A 20,315-nucleotide genomic window follows, 5' to 3' on the forward strand; every position below is an offset into this window, starting at 1 on the left:
GCTCCACTCTAAGCCACATGAAGCTTGTGGATATTGGACGGGAAGGCAAGACATTAGTCAAAGCTGACTCTCCATGCCCTGAACTCCCATCTGAAATGTCAGGTGAGCCAGCAGCTGACCTGACCTCAGTTCAAATGCCTGAGGTCTGCCAAGGGCTAAGAGGGGGTCATCAGTCTGGCTGGAATGCAAGGCCGTACCACCTCCAAATCCCTCTGGTCTGGTCCCTAGCTGCTCCTCTGACAAAGAGGCAGAGCAGCTCTGAAGTCAGGGCTGCAGCACCTACCTACACACTTGAATGGCTCACGTACACAGGAGCCAGTCTCATGGCTCATGTCAATGTATTCGGGGTTCCTTCACCAGGTTCCTTCTACCAATCAAAGATACAAATAGCAAAGTCAAATTTATCTCTATGGGTTTTGGTTTTTGGAAAGTTCATATCCAAAATACCATTCATTCCTTGACTCTGAAGCACACCTTTGGCATACATACTTGTGAAAGGTGGGTGAAATCACTGGGGTTGCACAGGTCAGTGAGGAAGACTCACACCTACATGGAAACTTACAGTGAGTGAACTACTGGTGTGAATTTAAAATGATGTGGCTGAGCTAAACTGAGCACCCACGTAGACACTCTTGCTTTCTTACTGACTTCATCTAAACCAAACATGATGCAGAATACAAAGCAGAGCACTTACGCTGAAAAAGTACAAAGAGGTTTGCAGTGCTTCAACAAAATCAATGTGGGTCCACATGTGGACATGCAAGCATCAAAGCTATGAATAAAGTACTGCTGATTGGGCTTCCCAAGTGGTAGTCCTTACACAGACCACACACTAGTCTGTTGGATGTATGTGCGCAATGGTGTCAGCTTAAGGGCTGACCTTGCTAGAAAAAGAGTTCTTTGCAGCACAAGTAGTAAGCTACATAAACCAAAGGACATCCTTACCAGTGAACCGCTTCTTCCCAGCAATATCATATTCCGACACAGGGCCAGTGCCAACAACGCTAGTCTCCGGATAGACAACTTCTAATTCTGTCGTCGTAGAAGCAGTGGTGGTGGTGACAGTGGTGGTGGTTGGTGGCAAAGTGCTCTCAAAAAACTCGTAGTCTTCAGAGGAAACATAAGACAAAAATGTTAGCTTGCTTCATATTATTTTGGTTTAACTATGAGACAGAAAACATTTCTGCCACCAGTTACAGCCCCAAAGGAGTGCCACACACCCTGCCCTCACTGCCACACACTCCTTGTGGGCGTCTAAGTCAGGGTTGGTCACACCTCAGCCTTGCAAGGGTTTCTACCAAACTGATGGACGGTGAGCACAAAGTCTTTGCCTTAGAATATTAGTGCCATTTCAGATTTAGACCTTGCTCACATAGGTAAAAAAGCATGACAATAAACGAATGTATTCATACAGCAATATCCTGAATGTGCTCCATCTGCCACCTTCCCTCACAACCCTCAAGAGAAGACAGCACAGTAATCAATTCCCTGGCCACAGCCCTAAGATGCAAAAGGAAGAAGATAAGGGAGTGAAAAAATGACTTTTAAAGAAAACTCTATGTTATTATTCTAAAATGCTAGGGCTTATTCATGCTGCTCTTAAACCTTCCTGCAACCTAAGAGGAATAGAGTCTTGTACTTGCCATGGTCCCATTAGGGCCATGAGGGAAGGCAAACTGGCCCACATGAACCTCCTGATATTCAGTTCTGCTTGATATCCAGTGTTATTAAAGACAGTGTTCTTTGAAAAGCTACTGCGCTACCAGATTGACACACAAAATGAAGGTAATTAAGCATCTGGCATCCCTGCTGTGTCCTCATACAGGCTGTGGGACTCAGCTCATGACTTTGAGTGTTTTCTGCTTAAACTGCTAAAGCATTCGCTTTCTTGCAGGTGATCTGCACCTAAAGGAAGTCCTTGCGAAAGACCTTTGCACTGAAGATATTCCTATTTCATGGGGATGTAAGGAACACGGGATGTAGGACTTGTGCAGTTTTTAGTTCATCTTCTCCTCCCCACATTCTAAATGTTGGCTTCAGTATGAAATTATCAGAATAAAAAGCATTAAAGTCTATGGTATTTTCCTCTCAGTTTCTGCTTTCTCTTTTAAAATGTTTTTCTGTTGCTATTGTTGGTTTGACTTAAGATCCCAGCACTGCATCCAAAAAGAAAAAAAACACATTTTTTTTTAATTCTAAAGTCATAAATTCTACTATAAAGCTTTGAGTTTAACAGAGGTCTGTACCTGTCCACTTTAGTATGTGGGGGTAGGAGCAGGAATCTGAGGATTAAAAGGGGCAGAACACCAGAAGTCACTAATGGCAGAAAGTGAATGCTAGTTCCAGTAACTGAGAATTTGCATTCCCTATGCAAAATTATAATTAAATGCTGGGACTTCAGGCTTCCTCTTCAGTTAACTTTTGTGTGTCCTGGATTATAACATCAAGACGTCATGAAAATAACTCTGCAAAAATCTTTCCCTCTTCTCCTTCTATCTGATTTCAAATCTCTTTGATTTGAATTCCACAGGAATTCAGCAGATTAATTATTTTATATGTAGGTGATCTCATTCAGTACAAGCATGTTTTATAATCCAAATGCTGACTACACATCAAAAAAAAAAGACAAGAAATATTCACCATCCTGTAGAGTGCTAAGAACTCACGAAGGTTTTTCAAGTTTCTATGGCTCAGATGTTATTTGGATTTTCTATTTTAGAAAAGTGTATTGACTTCGACTGGGCTGGAGTTAGAAGTCACACCGGAGGAAGTAAATCTAGGATTGAAGAGGTGACTGCATGACCCAGCTCTGAACGCAATTTATTTCCACAATAGGTTCCTGGTAGATTGCAAGACCGATAGAAAGAGACTTTCACATCCAGAAACAGTTGCCTTCACATGTGATGCAGGACTCTGGAAAGCTTTTCCAGCTCACCACTGCTTGTTTAATCTCCCAATCACCAACCTGGCCCCTCGAACCCAATTCCAAAGAAAGAAGACAGGGAAAAAAACAACCCCAAACATGCCATTTGCAATAAACTTTCACAGTTAAACAGTACCATCATCATATATCACATATGCCTCTGGAGTTGCTGTTACATCTGAATCCAGTCCTGAGAATGTATCTGTTGAAGGAGAAAGAAAAAAGTGCTGTAAGAATTCAACGATCTCATTCCTATCCCCCTAATAAAATACTTCCTGCAATAAAGTTTTAAAAAATCTTTAGCCGGTTGATTTGTAAAGAAATAAGATAACCACTTAGTTTTCTAAATATGCTCTGCATATTTAGAGTAACAGATGAGTAGCTAACTGCAGCAGCCAGGAGTTTTGCTGGGGGAAAATGGGTTCAGGGCTGCTGCTCAAAATCAAGAGTAACGCACGTTCCAGGAGCTCTGCCCTGGGCCCCAGCAGCTCTGGCGTGAAGGCAGGCTGCCAGCAACCACATAACACTCAGGTCAGGATTTGACCACACATTATACTCTCAGGAGCAGCAAACATGATAAATTCATACGCAAAAAAACCAATCAAGCAATTAAAATAAACTGAAAACTTGAGCCAGCATCAACCAACATCTATAGTGTATGCACTTACCTTGGACTACATCTAAGTAAACAAGAGACTCAGATATGCAGAAATTTGAAGTCCTTCACAGGCAGATTTCAACTTACTCACATCTATGAGCTAGTCACTCTTTGGCCTACATACATCCAGTAAAACACAAATTTTATTTTCTATTTTTAGAATCATAGAATACTTTGGGTTGGAAGGGACCTTTAAATGCCAACTAGTCCAACCTCCCTGCAAGGAGCAGGGACATCTCCAACCAGATCAGGTTGCTCAGAGCTCCATCCAACCTGGCCTTGAATGTTTCCAGGGATGGGGCATCCACCATCTCTCTGGGCAACCTGTTCCAGTGTTCCACCACCCTCATTGTAATAAATGTGTTACTTCTGTCCACTCTGAATCTGCTTCCTCCTATATTAAAACCATTGCCCCTTGTCCTATCACAATAGGCCCCGCTAAAGAGTTTCTCCTCATCTTTCCTATAAGCTCTCTTTAGGTACTGGAAGACCGCTATAAGGTCTCCCCGGAGCCTCTTCTTCTCCAGGCTGAACAGCCCCAACTCTCTCAGCCTGGCCTCACAGGAGAGGTGCTCCAGCCCTTTTATCATCTGTGGCCCTCCTCTGGACTCACTCCAACAGGTCCATGTTCTTCTTATACTGAGGGCTCCAGAGCTGAAAGCCGTACTCCAGGTGGGGTCTCACGAGAGCAGAGTAGAGGGGCAGAAACACCTCCCTCAACCTGCTGACCATTCTTCTTTTGATGCAGCCCAGGATGCGGCTGGTTTGCTGAGCTGCAAGTGTGCATTGTCACCTCATGTTGAGCTTCTTGTCCAACAGCACACCCAAGTCCTTCTCCTCAGAGCTGCCCTTGATCCATTCTCTGCCCAGTCTGTATTTGTGCTTGGGATTGCCCCAACCCAGGTGCAGGACCTTGCACTTGGCCTTGTTGAACTTCCTGAGATACTCATGGGCCCACCTCTCCGGCCTGTCAAGGTCCCTCTGGATGGCATCCCTCCCCTCCAGCATGTTGACCGCACCACACAGCTTGGTGTTGTCCATGTACTGGCTGAGGGTGCACTCTATTCCACTGTCCATGTCGCCAACAAAGACGTTGAACAGGGCTGGTCCCAACACTGACCCCTGAGGAATTCCACTCATCACTGGTCTCCACTATGACATTGAGTCAATGACCAAAACTCTTTGAGTGTGGCCATTCAGCCAATACCTTATCCACCAAGTGGTCCATCAATTAAATCCACGCCTCTCCAGGTTAGAGAGAAGGACGTTGTGCAAGACAGTGTCAAATGCCTTGCAGAAGTCCAGGTAGATGATGTCTGTTTCTCGTCTCTTGTCCACTGAAGCTGTAATCTCACCATAGAAGGCCACCACGTTGGTCAGGCACGATTCGCGCTCAGTGAAGCCATGCTGGCTGTCACCAATCACCTCCTTATTTCCCATGTGCCTTAGCATGGTTTCCAGGAGAATGTGCTCCATGACCTTGCCAGGTACAGATGTGAGATTGACTAACCTGTAGTTCCCTGTGTCTTCTTTGTTTCTCTTTTTAAAAATGGGATAATGTTACCCCTTTTCCAGTCGGCGGGAACCTCACCAGACTGCAATGACTTCTCAAATATGATGGACAGCGGCTTGGCAACTTCATCTGCCAGTTACTTCAGGACCCTCGGACGCATCTCATCGGGTCCCATGGACTTGTGCAACTTCAGGTTCCTTAGATGGTCCCAAATATGCTCTTCTGCTACAGTGGGCAGTTCTTCACTCTCCCAGTCTCTGCTTTTGCCTTTTGCAACTTGGGTGATGTGGCTAGAGCCCTCACTGGTGAAGACTGAGGCAAAAAAGTCATTGAGAGGTCATTTTTGTACTTGTTCAGCCTCTTCTACTTCGTTGTCTGTGCTTCTTTAGGATTAGCTGTGGCATGGAGACAACAGCGGTACTTCCCAAAAGACCTCTCATTTTGTAATTTTCTGTATATATATATATATCTCAATCAGCTGCAGTTCTCCAGCTTGCTCCATTACTCTTCGCGGCAGCTCTTCAGTGAACCCTGTCTGTACCAAATGAGGCTAATCTTGCTGTGATTGCTTGCCATAGTCTTTTGGCACCTGTAAGGACAGTGGACTGCGCAACCATCGCTTGATTTTATCATACCTAACACGTGGCTAAGACTTTACCATTTTTCTCCTTGTGAGTTCATGAAAAAAGTTTAGCTGATTTCACCAACAAAACATGCTCGTGTGGTCAAACTCCTTCTTGAAAGTTGAAGACTGCTGAATCCAGTGAAATGTTGACAATAAATTCTGCTGGACTGAGCAAAAAATCCTGCCAGAGAGTAAGCAAATTTGCCAAAGCTTAAGTAGAATGTTTGGCAGTGGGTTTTGGCACTTGCAGCCCTCGGCTGTTTGTGAGTAAAGCACTTACTTAGCAACAAATATCAAGCTTTGGCAGAAAAAGTACTTCATCAAACAATCTAGAGTATTTTCCAGACTCAGATTAAAGGGAAAGACAACATAAAAGTATGATTTGGAAATGGTCAAGGGAAAAAGACACTAAATGTTTTGTTAGTTTAAGTAGTAGTTGTTTATCCCTCTTGAAATAGACACTGCACTTGTTAAACAAAATCAGCCATCATTAAATAAATACCACAAAGATGCTTTCTTTTCAAGCGAGTTCCTTTGTGGAACAGGCAGTTTGTTTTCCTGAGTTTGTCAAATGTTGAGGCAGGTCACCAGGATGCAAAAAAAAAAAACAAACACCAAAACAAAACAAAAAACCCTAACTATTACTCTTGAGAAAAACTTTCATAATTGCCAGGTAGGGACTATATAGCTCAGGCTATACAGGAGGTAAGAAGTAGAAATCCAGCATCATCTTCTCCTTTCAGTCTTCCACTGTGATGCATTTGCAGACATACTGTCAAAATGCCAGACAGCTGAGGAGTGACTTAAGGGCCATTCTCACTGAACGTGCAGCCTGTGTAAAAAACTAGTTCAAAACAAAATTCAAGGATTCAGGAAGCCCATCTGGTAGAAGGCATAAACTCCAAGTAGAATGTTTTTAAATGTTCATAAAATCAGATGAAAATTCCCCAGCCTGCAACTCTGCTGAAAATAATACTGCAAAGCTTTTTGTTGTTCAGCTTCTGGAGCCTACACTCAGATTAACTCCAGTCATATTTCATGAACTCTTACTGTTCTTACAATATGTATTCTCAGAAGAGGTCCTTCAGGTATCAAATCAAATACAGGACCTAAGCAACATTTAAGGTAAGCAAAAGAAGCCAATGGGAGTGGGAGGGACTCTAACTCTACTAAAAATCATGGTCCCCTTTAGGCAACTTTGAAAATACCAGAGTGACCATATATAACAATATTTATAACACCTTTGTAAATACAATTAAGAACAACGAAAGCATCAAAGGGAAAACCAAAACTCTTCAGAGAAATATCTAACAATGATTGTCTTTTTTATATGCATATGTTTATGTGTGTACACATCCATGCATATGTACATCTGCAAGCACCCCCATATGTACATCTACAAATACACCCTTCAAACACGGGGCTAATTGTTAAATAAATCACTGTAATTCCACCTGTACAAGGCACTGACATATCTGACTTATTACTTACCCTCAGTAGCCAGTAAGAGAATTTTCAGTCTTCTGCTTCTGAGATCCTTCCCAAAGATGCCATCCTTAGACTCACTGTGAGTTGCTGAAGCCACATCTTTCCATACCTCTGCACTCTTCAAAGCGATAGCTCAGCTTCCTAGGCCACGGTTACACGACCTACTTGTAAATCTACTCTGGCTTCAGAGACATAGGTGAACGGGGGAAATCTAAGGGGGTTTCATTTCCCATTAAAACTGGCTACTGCGGTTGGCAGATATCTGCCTGCCAACCTGTTGTTCAGGTCATGGCCATGCTGCTACTGCCCATTTCTAGACTGAGTTGGGGATTACCTACAAATGGAAAGTACAAGGACTAGCATGGTGCTCCCTGATCTGATTTTGCAAAATAAGCAGCTAACTGGTTTGCAATGCAACATTCAGGTGACGAAAGGGTAAAACGTGGTAGGAACAGGCTCAACGCCCAAAGATTCCAGTGCATTTATATTTGTTTACTTTGGATTTCAGCTTGGCACCACATCCTAAGCTTGTATAACTGCAACAGGGAAATAATGACATGCACCAACATTGTTTTAGATTTTCAGATGAGAAAGAAATTAGTGTACAACTCTCTGCCTTATCTGTGCAGAGCCAGGGCTGTCCTTCACCAGCTTCATCGTGCTGTGCTACATTCCTGCTAGATAATCTCTATCTCTGAGGGCTGGCAAGAGAACAAGAATCTCGTTTTGAAAAAGCTAGTCCCACTATGGCTCAAAAGAGAGACTTTTCAGAATTTATTGTGAGAAATTAACACAAAATAGTCAAAATGTACAGTGCCTTCAGGTCCTATCCTGCCCTGAACTGGAGTGAGGACTTCCTTATATGTGAGTGCTTTGACCCCAAAACTACTGCCTATGCTTGTGCCAAAACTGGATTCAACACAACGTAAGAATTTTGCTGAAATCAACATATTTCCATGAGAAACTTCAGCCTTCAGGAAAGTTGATGTTTTCCAATGAAAACCTTTTAACAGCCAGACCCTTCTTCAGCTGCTCTGATCTCGGCTCCTACCTGATGACAGAGACCAAAATCTTCAGAGGCAGATTCTTTCCCGCTTTACATTTGTGTAACTGCGCTGTACAAACAGCACAACCAAGTAAGCTCAAACAGTAGAAAATTAAGTTACCTTCTGCATTGCACTCTGGCAGGCCATCGAATCCCAACAGCAAGTTGCCCTCGTCATCATACTCCCCATAGGTGCCTGGAGGACAGGTTGGGGGTGGTTTCTCAGTGGGTGGTTCAGTGGTGGTCGGTTCAGGAGTGGTGGTGGTAGTTGTAGCAACAGTTGTTGTAGTGGTTGTAGTTGTTGTTGTGGTAGTTGTTGGGGGCCTTGTTGTAGTAGTAGTAGAGGGAGTGGTTGTTTTCTTAATCATTTCAAGACCAATCAGAGGTTTCCCTCCAAGACTTATTATTGGTTTATCTTGTGCACTTGCTACAGGTTTACTGAATCTGCCGTGTCCAAACAAAGGTAATCCATCAGGACTCACCATTGGGGCACCCTTTTCATCTAGGAGAGAAAAATAAAACAAAAAAATCTCACTATTAATCCATTTCAGGCTTATAGCATGGTATTTATCAACAGTAGACACCACAAGAACATTGAGAGTGTGATTAGAGCCTCCTGTGACTAAGTTGAGAGAGAAGGTGGTTGTTATCTAGCAGTCATGACTAAGGAAACTGGAAAATGGTTCAGAAGAACCTCAGATAACCTACAGTGGTGTTCACTTTTATCAGCTGTCTGATAAACACTTCTTGGGAAGACTGCAGGGAGGTTTCACTTCAGAATCACAACATGGAGACAGTGCCTGCATTTAATCTGTCGGTCTCATAACTGTTGATGAACGGACCATATTCTGCTCCCTAATCTCAAACATGTGCAAGGAAAAACCGGGGTGACCTGGTGAGATGCTGTCACTACGGATAAAATTTTGTGCTAAATTCGGGATATGGCCAATATTAATGGTAACCAGTTTAACAGCAGGCACTGAACTTGCATTCAAGAGATCTATGCAGGTGGGCTGGTATGCAAACAGCAGTGTTTCCACAGACCACACACAGAGTTTTTTGCTATTTGTGGTCAGTTTCAGAAGAAAAAATAAAATAATCACATACATATGGCTGGCACACTGCTAGTGGTGGGGAATAATTATTTCTATGTATACAAAGATATAAACAAGCATCAATCCTTATTCTTGCTCAGTTCTTCAGTCCTTTCTAATGATGATACAAATGAGATGAGCTTGGGTGATTCCTGCTGCCTCATACTCTAGAGTTGCATAGGATGTCCTAAAGCCTCCCTGGGTCCTGCAATGTGCTGACTGTCTGATGGAGACCCAAGGTACAAGCAACTCCAAATGGTTTGCATGGGACTTGAGGATGCCTGAAGCATTCAACAGCTCAAAGACTTGTACCATGTACACAAAAACTACATTTTCCTTTTCTGTAAGAAGGAAGCTGTTACTTACCAACTATTGTACGTCCATCCCCTCCTAATTTCACTCGGAGAGGGTTGCCTTGGGAGTCTTGGAGGTATTTTCCTTCAACATTTAACACTAGCCCTCGGTCAAGATCTACAATCTAAAAGCAACAGATGGACAAGTTTAGCTAACACAAGAGGAAATGAAATGAAATTTCACAGCAACAGAAATCCTGAGGAAATTCAGATGCTAAGTGGGATGTTCAGGAACGGCTACAACAACACCCTCAGACTTTTAAAAGTAAGTTACTGATTGTATAGTAATCACTGAAAAATCACAGCTGAAGAAAGCAAATCCTGAGTAGTGGGGATCCAGAGCTGCACAACAACAATATTGGTGTCACCCACTGTAGCTCTCACGTATAAAGGAGCAACTCCCTTGATGTTCTTGGGCTGCACAACTCCTAAGTTAAATTCCTGTAATATTGAGTATGACCCTGAATCCTTTTCAAGATGGGCTTTCAAAATACGTCTACTAACTTAAAAAAAAAGGAAAAAATAAACTAGTTAATTTAGTTTGAAATGGCAGTGCAAACAAAGTAGCTGCGATTTTAATTGGAGTAGGAGACTGAAGAAAAACCTGTGTCTCATAAAACAAATCTGTCTGAGAGCTTGGATTGAATTCAGGAGGTAACTGCAGTTAAAATCCAGTCCTTGTTGCTATTTCAACCCAAAATATCTGAATTGTATGCTGTTTTAACCTGAGGTAACAGACACTGAGCCACAGAACACAAAAATGCAAAAGATGTTAAGTCCTGGGAGGAAACTGGGAAGAGGACATGAGCAGCATTTCCAGGTTGGCAAGACAGACTTATCTTTGATGCCGGGGAAACGACTGGAACAGGAGGGATAGTAGACCATGAGATCAGTCTCTGAAGCCCTCCAGGCCCCAGATGTTTACATAGATCCTCTTGCTTTACAAGGTGTTTGTCCTGCTTGCAACAATGCCCTCTTCTCACAGTGTAGAGGGAGATGCCCCAAAGCCTCGCAATGACCTTTTTAGTCCACTTTCTGGGATGTATTTAAAGGGCTTTGGGCATGCTTTTCAAAATGCCTCCCTTGACTGTGAAACACTTGATGCACCTTTTTATGTTAGTCTAAAACAAATGGTAACATTGAAGTTGGCCATAACATAGAAGTCTTTATGTGTCATGCCGTGTGTGAGCAGCTCTACTGATGTCAGGGATGTTGGTCACAGTCTCCTCCTGCTCAGCATATGGGCAAGTACACAGGAAACATCAGCTCCTTCCATGCATCCGTTGGTTATAAACTCACTGGAAAGGATTTTAAAAGACAAGGTCTGGGCATGCAGGCTTTCCTATCAATGGCATCTGAGCTCTTCTGGAAATATGTCTGTACGAATGGCAAAATGCTTAAAGATATCTACATATGTGCACTTAAAGCATTGTGACACTTATGGAGTAACTTTACACTTCGATACTCGTGCTCACGAGCTTCTTCCCAGAGGGTGAGTCTGGGAGAAGCATTGCTGAACGCATCTTTCACAGCAGCTATCCCATGCAGTCCCCACTCATGTCACACAGAAGGCAAGCCCTGAGTCACTGGGGAGCATAAGTCCCACTTACTTTGAGGAATAAATATTTCACTAAATTTACAGAGTAACGCTATAGCTGAAAATTCAAGTCATCAGGCTTTAAATCAGACATTTAAAATGTTCACATTATGAAATGCAGAATTTGTCATTAGATTTCAATGGAACAGTAGAAACTAGATCACTAAGTATAACCTCACTTTACACCTTCATTGCTGAGGGCACTGTTCTCCTTTCTTTTCTTAATGAAAATGTAAGTACAATAAAAGTCCAAAGCATCTTGAATTTGGAGAGAAGGTCACCCTACCCACTTTGTTCCTTGAGGGCCATTGATTACTCTCTGTCCACTTGGTTTTCCATTATTACCAGGTATTACTTTTCCATTTCCATTTCCATTTTTTGTTGTAAGATTAGGTTTGCCATTGTAGCCTGAAACAGAGCAGAAAACACACTATTCTGAATAAAGCTGTGCAACCTACAAAACACATTTTAAAATGCAAAGAAATGCATTTTCTGACCACTCTGGACATAAACAAGAGCAGAAAGAGCCCTCACCACATTTGGCAAACCAGGCATTTCATTTCTGCTTGGAGCAACTGTTGTGACAATGTCAGATCCCTGCAGCTGACATAAGTATCTGAAACGGTTTCTTCTGAAGAGGTTAAACACTTATGGTTTGTTTCTACCACATTTATTTGGTCTCTTTATTCTCTCTTGCTTTCTTAAGAAAGCAGGGCAACATTTCTAGATGGCACTACAGCCATTAAATTGTGATCTTTGTAAACATTTGAAGAGCGGAGTGAAGGAAGAAACCACCATTACACACAACCACTTGTTCAATCCTATCCTTATACAAAGCTCTACTGACAAACTGAAACGAGAGGGGATGGGAATTACCTCCATTTTTTTTTTAACCTGTAAAACAAAGGGCTCTCCTCTAATTGAAAAAACACTGCTACTCAGAGGCACACTCAGCTCAGAAGCGGAGAAGCAGTGGCACTGAGCTGCAGGCCCCCAGCTCAGAAATGGCAGTAATTTTCACATCCTAGCTCAGGGACTTGCCTCCAGAAAAATATATATGAAAAAAACCCACATATATTAACCGAAAGAAAAAAAATTATATATAGAAACTGAATGCTCCTTGGCTATTAACTTCCCAATTGCAAGGCTAGCAGTAAGCTGGCCATGCATCTCATCCTCCATTTAAGGTCCACTCCCATCTTAAAGCTCTGCAAGCTGGTGGACCTCTACACAACAGTGAGTCTGACCAAAGTATAGCCCAGCTGCATATGGTCCTCCCTGTATAACAGTGAGGTCACCTGAACAAAACATTGTTATCTACATATAGCATAGAAGGTATTTACTAAAACACTCAGGTCACTCAATACTACTTTGGATGTCCATGTACTGAAGGGAGAAAAAATATTTCTACCTAGCAAAGTCACTGAGATTGTCTGGGATTCTCCATAGGTGACATAAGGAATCAAGAGATGACACACCTTGACGTGTAGTGCATTCTCTGTTCCACTACTCAGGGTCAGTAGATATTCTGCCAGGAGGCAAGCCTCTATCATTTCGGGGTAAACCACAGTCAATAAAAGTATTAGAGGGCCTGATCGTGATGAGAGCAGTCCTCAATAGGAATGTGCAACCCTGAGCTGTCACTTAGAAAAAAGAGGAAAGTGGCTTAAAAATTAATTAACTAGAATGCCAGGACAGCATGAGGAAACACCTCACTGCCTAGGCGTGGGCAAGGTAGCACTATATAACCTACAATAGCCTTTTAGTAATCCATGTGTTGAAGAGCAATACACCTGAGAGGCTGTCATATTCCAAGTACAAATGTGCCTTCAGCAAGCATTCAGTGAAGTCATTGCTCAATAAGAAACACAGACTTTTTTCCAATTTAGTACCCAACTCTGTCATCTCCTCTGTGGACCATTGGATTCTGTGCAGATCAAACCACAGGACTGAAGGCCTGGGGCACCACATTACACCGAATAGGCAATGACCTCAAAAACTGGGCTCACTGAGAACCGCCAAAATAAAAAGTAACATATTATACTAAATAACTGAACCTGCATTCTGGTGGAGGACTTTTCATCTAATGGCTGATCTTAGGAAAAACACAATTCAATGAAATTACTACAGTAAAGACAAGATACCTTGTCTATAAGGAGGTCTAACAAATTGCCGTTGAGAAGGGCTCCGTAGCCTGGAGTTCAATAGCCGCTGGCGAGGGGACAAAGTAGAAGAAGAAACTGTTGGAGAAACAGTGTGTGTGGTGGTAGATGGAGAAGAACGTGGCCAGACAAAGCTTGGTTTAGATGGGGTATGCTTGTTAGAGGACTGAGTAATCCGTGAGGCTATGGCAGAGTTTCCTGGTGATTCAGGAGAAGATATTTTTAATGTTGGAGTTTTTTCCTTCTCTTCCTCTTCAGAGCTTACTTTGTGAGGTAGAAGAGTGTCCATAGATTTCTTTCTATTGTTAGTAGTGTCATCATATATGTTTTTGTTAGCTCTAGAAACAGAAGGAGACCATTTCACTGCCAAAGATGTAGGTTTCTCTTCCACTTCCTTCTGATCATGTTCACTGTAATAATCGTCCTCTTCATTAGAAACTGACTGACGAGATTTAGATGAAGAGGAGGAAGGAACTTTTCGAGGAAGTTCAGCCTTGGACATTTTTGAGGGCAACAGTCCGTACTTTTTCTCTGTTTGGGACACTGTTCTTGCAGTGACTCTTGAGCGAGTAGGTAATGAAGGACGAGTTTGTCTCGAAGAAGTGGATGTCAACCTTGGATTATACTCATTGTCTTTTGCTGTATCACTGGCAGAACTGGAGTCTGGCTGAACAAGTTTTGCTTTGTAGGAAGGTACCTGAGAACCTGGCTGCTGTTGCTTTGATAGAGATGAACTTGAGCTTCCCTGAGACAAAGATGCAGGTAATCCTCTAGAAGAGGACACCTCTTTATGAAATACAGAGTGGCTGCTTGCTCTGTCACTGCCTTCTGTTACATCCTCATCATCATCTTCCTGCAATCCTTCATTACTCTGGGATGAGACGTGAGATGGGAGGCGTCGTCCCCGTGAATGCAGTAAGGAAGGATTGGTGTGCGCCCTCTGTGGAGGCTCTGAGTGGGAGGTCTTCTCTAACGGAAGATCAGAGGGGAATGTCTTTTTAGGCAAAGATACACTTGGTTTTGATCGAGTAAGCATTTCTTTTACCTCTTGACTATCCTGCTCTTCAGGCTTATGTTTGGAAAGAGAAGACTGCAAAAGAGAATGTTTTTCTGGAGCAGACGCTCGACTTTGTTGTTCTGAGTCAGAGTGGGGTGACTTTTCAGTGCGTGCCTCAGAATCAACCTGAGGATTTCTTCTCTTGGAATAGATGATTGCTGAAGAAGAGTGCCTGGAAGAGGGTAGAGAAGGAAATAAGGGGTTTGCATCTTGTGAGTCCTCCCTATAATTCTTATCAACATCCTTTCCATCAGATTTGGCACTCGTGGAAGAGCGAGAGAGAGGTGAAGTGTGACCAGCAACAGGAGACCTTGATGAGACTGCCACTGCAGCTAATTTTGAATCCTTCCACGTGTGAGAATGGGAGCCTGAGGGAAGCCTTGTTTGCTGTGATCTAGAACTGGGCTGTGCTGCTCTGTCCTCTGCTTCTTCACTGTCAAACTCATTATGGCTATCATGAGCCTGGGAATCTGCTGATTTGGAAGAGGGTTGATGTGAACGACCTAGAGAGCCAGACCTACTAGGATGGCTTGGGACAACCTCATGAGAGACAGCAGACTGTCGATTTGATGGCAAAGCCAGGCCACTAGGCTCTGAAGTTTTAGAAGACACTTTCATCAGCATGGGGTCTGGCTTTCCTTCCACACGACCCGCAAGCACATTATTTTTGGCAGGCAGAGGATGAGAAGAAGTTTTAGAAGGCATATTAGTATTGCTTTGCCTCAGCTGCTTTGTTTCATTATCTGTGTATTTAGGAACAGATGAGGCCAAAGAGTGCTGTGCTGATGATGGTAACAGTGCTGGTGGCTCACGTTTCTCTGTGCTCATCTGCTGTGACATCTCTGACGTGTGAGTTCGAACAGAGGTCCTCCCTGAGGCAAGGACAGGGTGGACTGGTCGACTAGGGGACAAGGGTCTAACATTCCTCTTCTGATCCTGGGCTTTTGGTGGCATTGTTGGAGCTTCTTGGGAGGAATCGCTATCATCTGTCTCCTCGGTGGACTGGAGATCAGGTTCCATCCCTTCTGTCTTTCTAGAAGGCAACTGAGACTTACTTAGGACCCCTCGAGTCAATATTTTATTCTTATATTCAGAAAGAAGACTCTTTTTATCACTAACATTAGGTGAACGAGCAGACGACTGCTTAGAGGAAAGCGATGGCTGGACTATTGAAGAAACAGAGGTTTGAGAAGACGAGCCAGCACTCCCAGTTTTCTTAGCTTTTGAATTATCTTGAATATTTGTTTGTTGCTGAGCAACCGAATCTTCATGAGCAGCTGGGGGAAAAAAAAAAGTGTTTATTCACAACAATAGAAGCACAAAAAACTGACAAAGAGAAGAAACCAGCCAGGTAGCAAGAACAAAACAACTTATGAGAATATGAGAAAATAATTATTTCTGTATTAAATAGCCTGTGAAGTCCACTGAGTAGGTTTTCGTTTGTAGGAAGGTACCTATGTGGAATTACTGTAGCTTAGGTCAAACTTAGAGCAATTAAAATCAAATATCTAAAACCAAGGACTGCAACATCCTATCAGTGGAACCAAATCTTCAGCAGAGCTTAGTCATGTTGATGGCATGGTGCTGCACTGTACTGTCACAGGCTGTGGCCCTCATTTTTAGTTAACTCAGCAAATTTTCTGTCCCCACCCCAGCATCTTTTTGGTAAGAAGCAAATCCAAGGAGCAGTATCTGAGTAAGCCACTCTAAGTGACTTTCAAGAGTGAGAGTTGTCAGGAATAATGCAACCAAAGACCCAAAGCATTATATTCTTTGGCCTTTGGATAATAAGAACACATAGTGTTTTCATGCAGGAAACAGAGTATGGTATGCATTTATTTAAGATGTTAAAATGTCCATAAAATGTCCTTTTACATGCTGCAGAGTGACAAACACTTATCTACAAGCATCTCTTTGGACAATATAGTGATGAAAAAAGCTAACAGAAACAGTATTAAGGAAGTAAAATCCCATGGGTTAGATGGAGTGCAAAGGCAGCGAAGTTAGTAAGAATTAACATAACTGGGATCAAGGCAAGGATGGGCGGATCATGCAATCAGTGCATGGCTCGGTGCTTACCTCCTGGGATGGCAACACTGAAGGCTTTAGACTGAGGACCTGGTCCCCTTCTGTTTGCTGCACGAATTTTGAAAATATAGCGCTCCCCGGCCTGCAGACCATCTATTATGGCTGATGTTGTAGCTCCAGAGTAGGTGATGGACTTTGCTCCAAATGGCTTGAGAGCCGGGGCGTATGAAAGAATGTATTCTGAAATGATTTGGCAGACGGTTGGAAGGAGGAAACTGAAAACAGTCCTGTTTCCAGCGGACAGACTGTATGGGTAGGATGAATTAGAACGTGCATTACTAAAATTAATACACTAGCAATGCACGTCAAGTCAACAGCTGGAGTATAAAGACATGAAAGAAAGAGACATACATATATATGTAGGTAAATTGAACATTTGTTCATCTTAACAGACAAAACCAAATCTCATCAACGACCTAGTGACTGAGACAGAAAATGTTAGCTATATCTTTGTAAAAATACATAAGCAACCATGCCCATAAGAGTGAAGTGTCAACAAAAGGAGCCGGAAAACAGCCGTGTACACTTCCAGAGAAGGTGTTGGGGACATAAAAAAGTTACAGCCTCAACTACGGCATGGTTTGGCGTGCTGCGTAAGGAAACCTTCTTTTGTTTCTGCACACCAACTGATAAAGGGAAAAAAATGAGTCCTCTGAAAAAAATTAACTGTCCTAAATCAGAAATAACAGAGGAAACCTACAAAGAGAAAATGTACTGGAAGCAGAAAACAGGTATGAACATTGCCAGAAAAACACACACTGTCCTACTACTTACGGAAATCTAGTCTGAAAGACTGTGCAAATGTTAAGCAGTGAGGATCGCTACGATCAGAATACCTGTGTTGTTACAGCTGATGAACCACAAGCAGATTTCAGACTTCCCAAGAGAAAGAGAAATTTTTAACCTACTTGATTAGCTACTAAGATATCTGCAATCAACAATACACGATCCAGAGAATATTCTTCCAAAACCTAACTTGCTCAAAATGGTGGACAACACACTATTGTGTTGCTGACTATGTCCACAGCAAATCAGAATAATATAAAGTTTTCTTTCCCACAAAAATTATTTGGAAGAAGAAAAAAATGATGTATTCACGTAATTATCGTTCCAGACATCAGTATTAAAATCAGGTGACATTATTCATTACTGTTAATTATTTTATTATCTTACATTTCCAACAGAGCCGTGACACAGCTATAATTGCACTGCACTTTAAAACCCTAGTCACACAAAAGCGGCTCTGGCAGGCCACTGCGGTGAAACTCCACCAACTCCAAAGGCTGTACACTCATTCCCCAGCAGTGCTGAAGCCTGAGGGGCATCCCCTTGACAACTCCAAAGCACTTTCTGTAATCTTGGAATCAATATTACTGCAGTCAAATGTGTTTCCAGCTGCGTCTTTGCTTAGAGGGGTTTTAGCTGTAATGTACAGGCCAGTAGATAAAATTCATGCCTGGACAATTGAGGCTCTTATTCAGAAAATACACTTCTACCAGGAAATAACAGCACTACATATTGCCAAATGCATGCTCGTCCAAAAAAATAAAAATCTGACACACCGTGCTTAACTATAGCCAGGGCCAAACTCCACTGCGGAGAGAGCAAAGCAAGGTCTTGCTGCCACTTAAGAAGCTCACCCTGCTCTCACCTTTCAGTTCAGGATTGCTGCACTACCTGCGCTCTGCATTAGCTTTCTGTACTGAGAGAAATTTCCTTATATCAATTGTTTCCCTATAGGAACAACTGTAGGCATGAAGAGGGGTCTTCCCATTACACTCCCAAGGAGTGCAAGTAAGATCTCAGCCATGTGCAGGCTTCCTTTTTTTTTTTTCCAATCCTCTGTAAAAGGCATGGGCATCAGACCAAAACAGGATTTTGAAAGTAAATTTCAAGGGCTGCCAGTGGTCTCTCCCTACACAAAGAAACACTTGAGGAGTCACAGTGCCGTGATGGGAAAAATCTAAAACATAATAACACCTTTAAAAACAGGAAATTTAATGGTTTTTGTTGAAAATGAGCCCATATTCATTGTGTGAAGAAATAAGCCATGCACAGATCATCAAAATCAAGGAAAAAAATCATCAATATTTTACATGCAAATGCATTTAATGCTCTGTTGGGAGCATTGTATTAGAAGGCATGGAAATCTTTGGATTGTTGGGGTTTTTTTTGGTTTAAGATATACAGGAGCTGCTTTAATTGCAGAGGCACTGGTGTAACTTCTGGTAACACTCAGCTGGCTACTGGAGAGCTTTCTTTTCGCTCTACTTTAATACATGGTAAAAACATATAAAAGGACAGGGTTGAAAAACAGAAGGATCAAAAGACAAAAACTCCTGATTAACATATGCTATAAAAATAACTATGAAGTGCTAATTTAGTGATTTCATTTAGAGAGTATAAATACCATTGTTGTCATTTATTTAATTTTAAAATAAACCTCTTCTGTAATAGGTCACACTCAAGAAAAAATAATTATATATTAGACATGTATAAGAGTTGAGCCCTTGAATATCAGGTATCTTTAAAATTATTGCCTTAGATTAATCATCTAAAGATCAGCAGACAAAAATGGACAAAGGGCTATAGACTGCTCAAAATTAGGAGCAGCTCTGAAATTTCAGATAATGTCCCTGTATGACCCTACTTTAAGAAATAATAATTCTTGGACACAATCGCAGCTCCATTGAAGCAATTGGCAAGACTCCTACTGACTTCAAAGAGGAAGGAATTCCACCACAGCCCTGAAGAACACATAAAGAAGTTGGTCTTGTATGCAGACACGGTACACTTCCCTCCAGGCCAAAGGTTTTTTAAATCCTGAGATGCTACAGCGCTGATAAGGCACCTCCAGAAACTTGCGTAACTCGAGAACACAATCCCATCTACCACTGGAGAACGGGTGTGGCAAAAAAATACGCATGTTCATTTTCAAAGGGAAAAAGGAAAAAAAAACAATCCCAGGCAGCTTTTATTTTTAAATCCTACGCAAGTAAATAGCCATGGACAAATTAGCTTTATGACCATGTACAACAATGCTACAGTACACAAGGCTTACGCATGGTATCTGTTGAAATCACTATTTGCGCTTGCTTCTTAAGCTGCGGCTTTCCTCCTGCAATAAACTGGAAATAAAACACAACATAAACCCACTGATTTTCTTGGTAACTACTCAACTTTTCCTTCTTCACCTAACTGTTACAAATCCTTTGGGAAACTTCCTTCTTGAGCTCTTTTTCGACCTGCTTGTTAATGGAAGAAGAGGTAAATGTGCATGCGTGACAGCCCGGGAAGCTCTGTGATATCCCAGGCATGTGGTGATGATGGCTTCCCAGTGGTGGTGTGGAGATGTGGGGCTGAAAACAGGAAAATCTTGCTCAGGTACAAGCCATTAGCAAGTGAAAAAATCCTGGCACAGTCAGCGGTTCCAGCTTGCTGTGGAGCGGCAGCCTGGCTTCGAGAAGACCAGCTCCTTGAGGGGGTTAAAAATCGACATGATTACTTACCTTTGACTTTTCCTTCACTCTCTGGGAGAGCATCCCAGGATGCCGCTACCGAGGTTGGTTTCCCCTTTAGTGGCCAAACATCCAAATTCTCAGGTGCGCTGGCAGGAGCTGTGAAACAGCCATGCCCAGAAGAGGCAAGTAAGAAAAGTTGACCGTCACAGCACACACCTCTTCCTCCTTCTTCTCACAGCAGAAATTCATAT

The 20,315-nt window shown here is 42.4% G+C and overlaps 1 protein-coding gene across 1 annotated transcript in view; it reads right to left on the bottom strand.

Annotated features, from left to right (window-relative positions):
- The window catches only part of FNDC1 (fibronectin type III domain containing 1), a 73,052-nt gene that overhangs the window by 20,707 nt on the left and 32,030 nt on the right, over positions 1 to 20,315 (bottom strand). The window contains exons 6-13 of the mRNA XM_086745517.1: positions 20,113 to 20,220; positions 16,595 to 16,783; positions 13,441 to 15,792; positions 11,583 to 11,704; positions 9,713 to 9,824; positions 8,374 to 8,754; positions 3,060 to 3,125; positions 946 to 1,107 (exon numbers count right to left, since the gene is read on the bottom strand). Of these exons, the coding sequence (XP_086601643.1) occupies positions 946 to 1,107; positions 3,060 to 3,125; positions 8,374 to 8,754; positions 9,713 to 9,824; positions 11,583 to 11,704; positions 13,441 to 15,792; positions 16,595 to 16,783; positions 20,113 to 20,220 (3,492 nt within the window). The remainder of the gene's footprint in view (positions 1 to 945; positions 1,108 to 3,059; positions 3,126 to 8,373; positions 8,755 to 9,712; positions 9,825 to 11,582; positions 11,705 to 13,440; positions 15,793 to 16,594; positions 16,784 to 20,112; positions 20,221 to 20,315) is intronic.

The sequence above is a fragment of the Chlamydotis macqueenii genome, chromosome 3 (genome assembly GCF_036417535.1).
Source record: "Chlamydotis macqueenii isolate bChlMac1 chromosome 3, bChlMac1.mat, whole genome shotgun sequence".
In the NCBI taxonomy this organism is placed as follows: Eukaryota; Metazoa; Chordata; class Aves; order Otidiformes; family Otididae; genus Chlamydotis; species Chlamydotis macqueenii.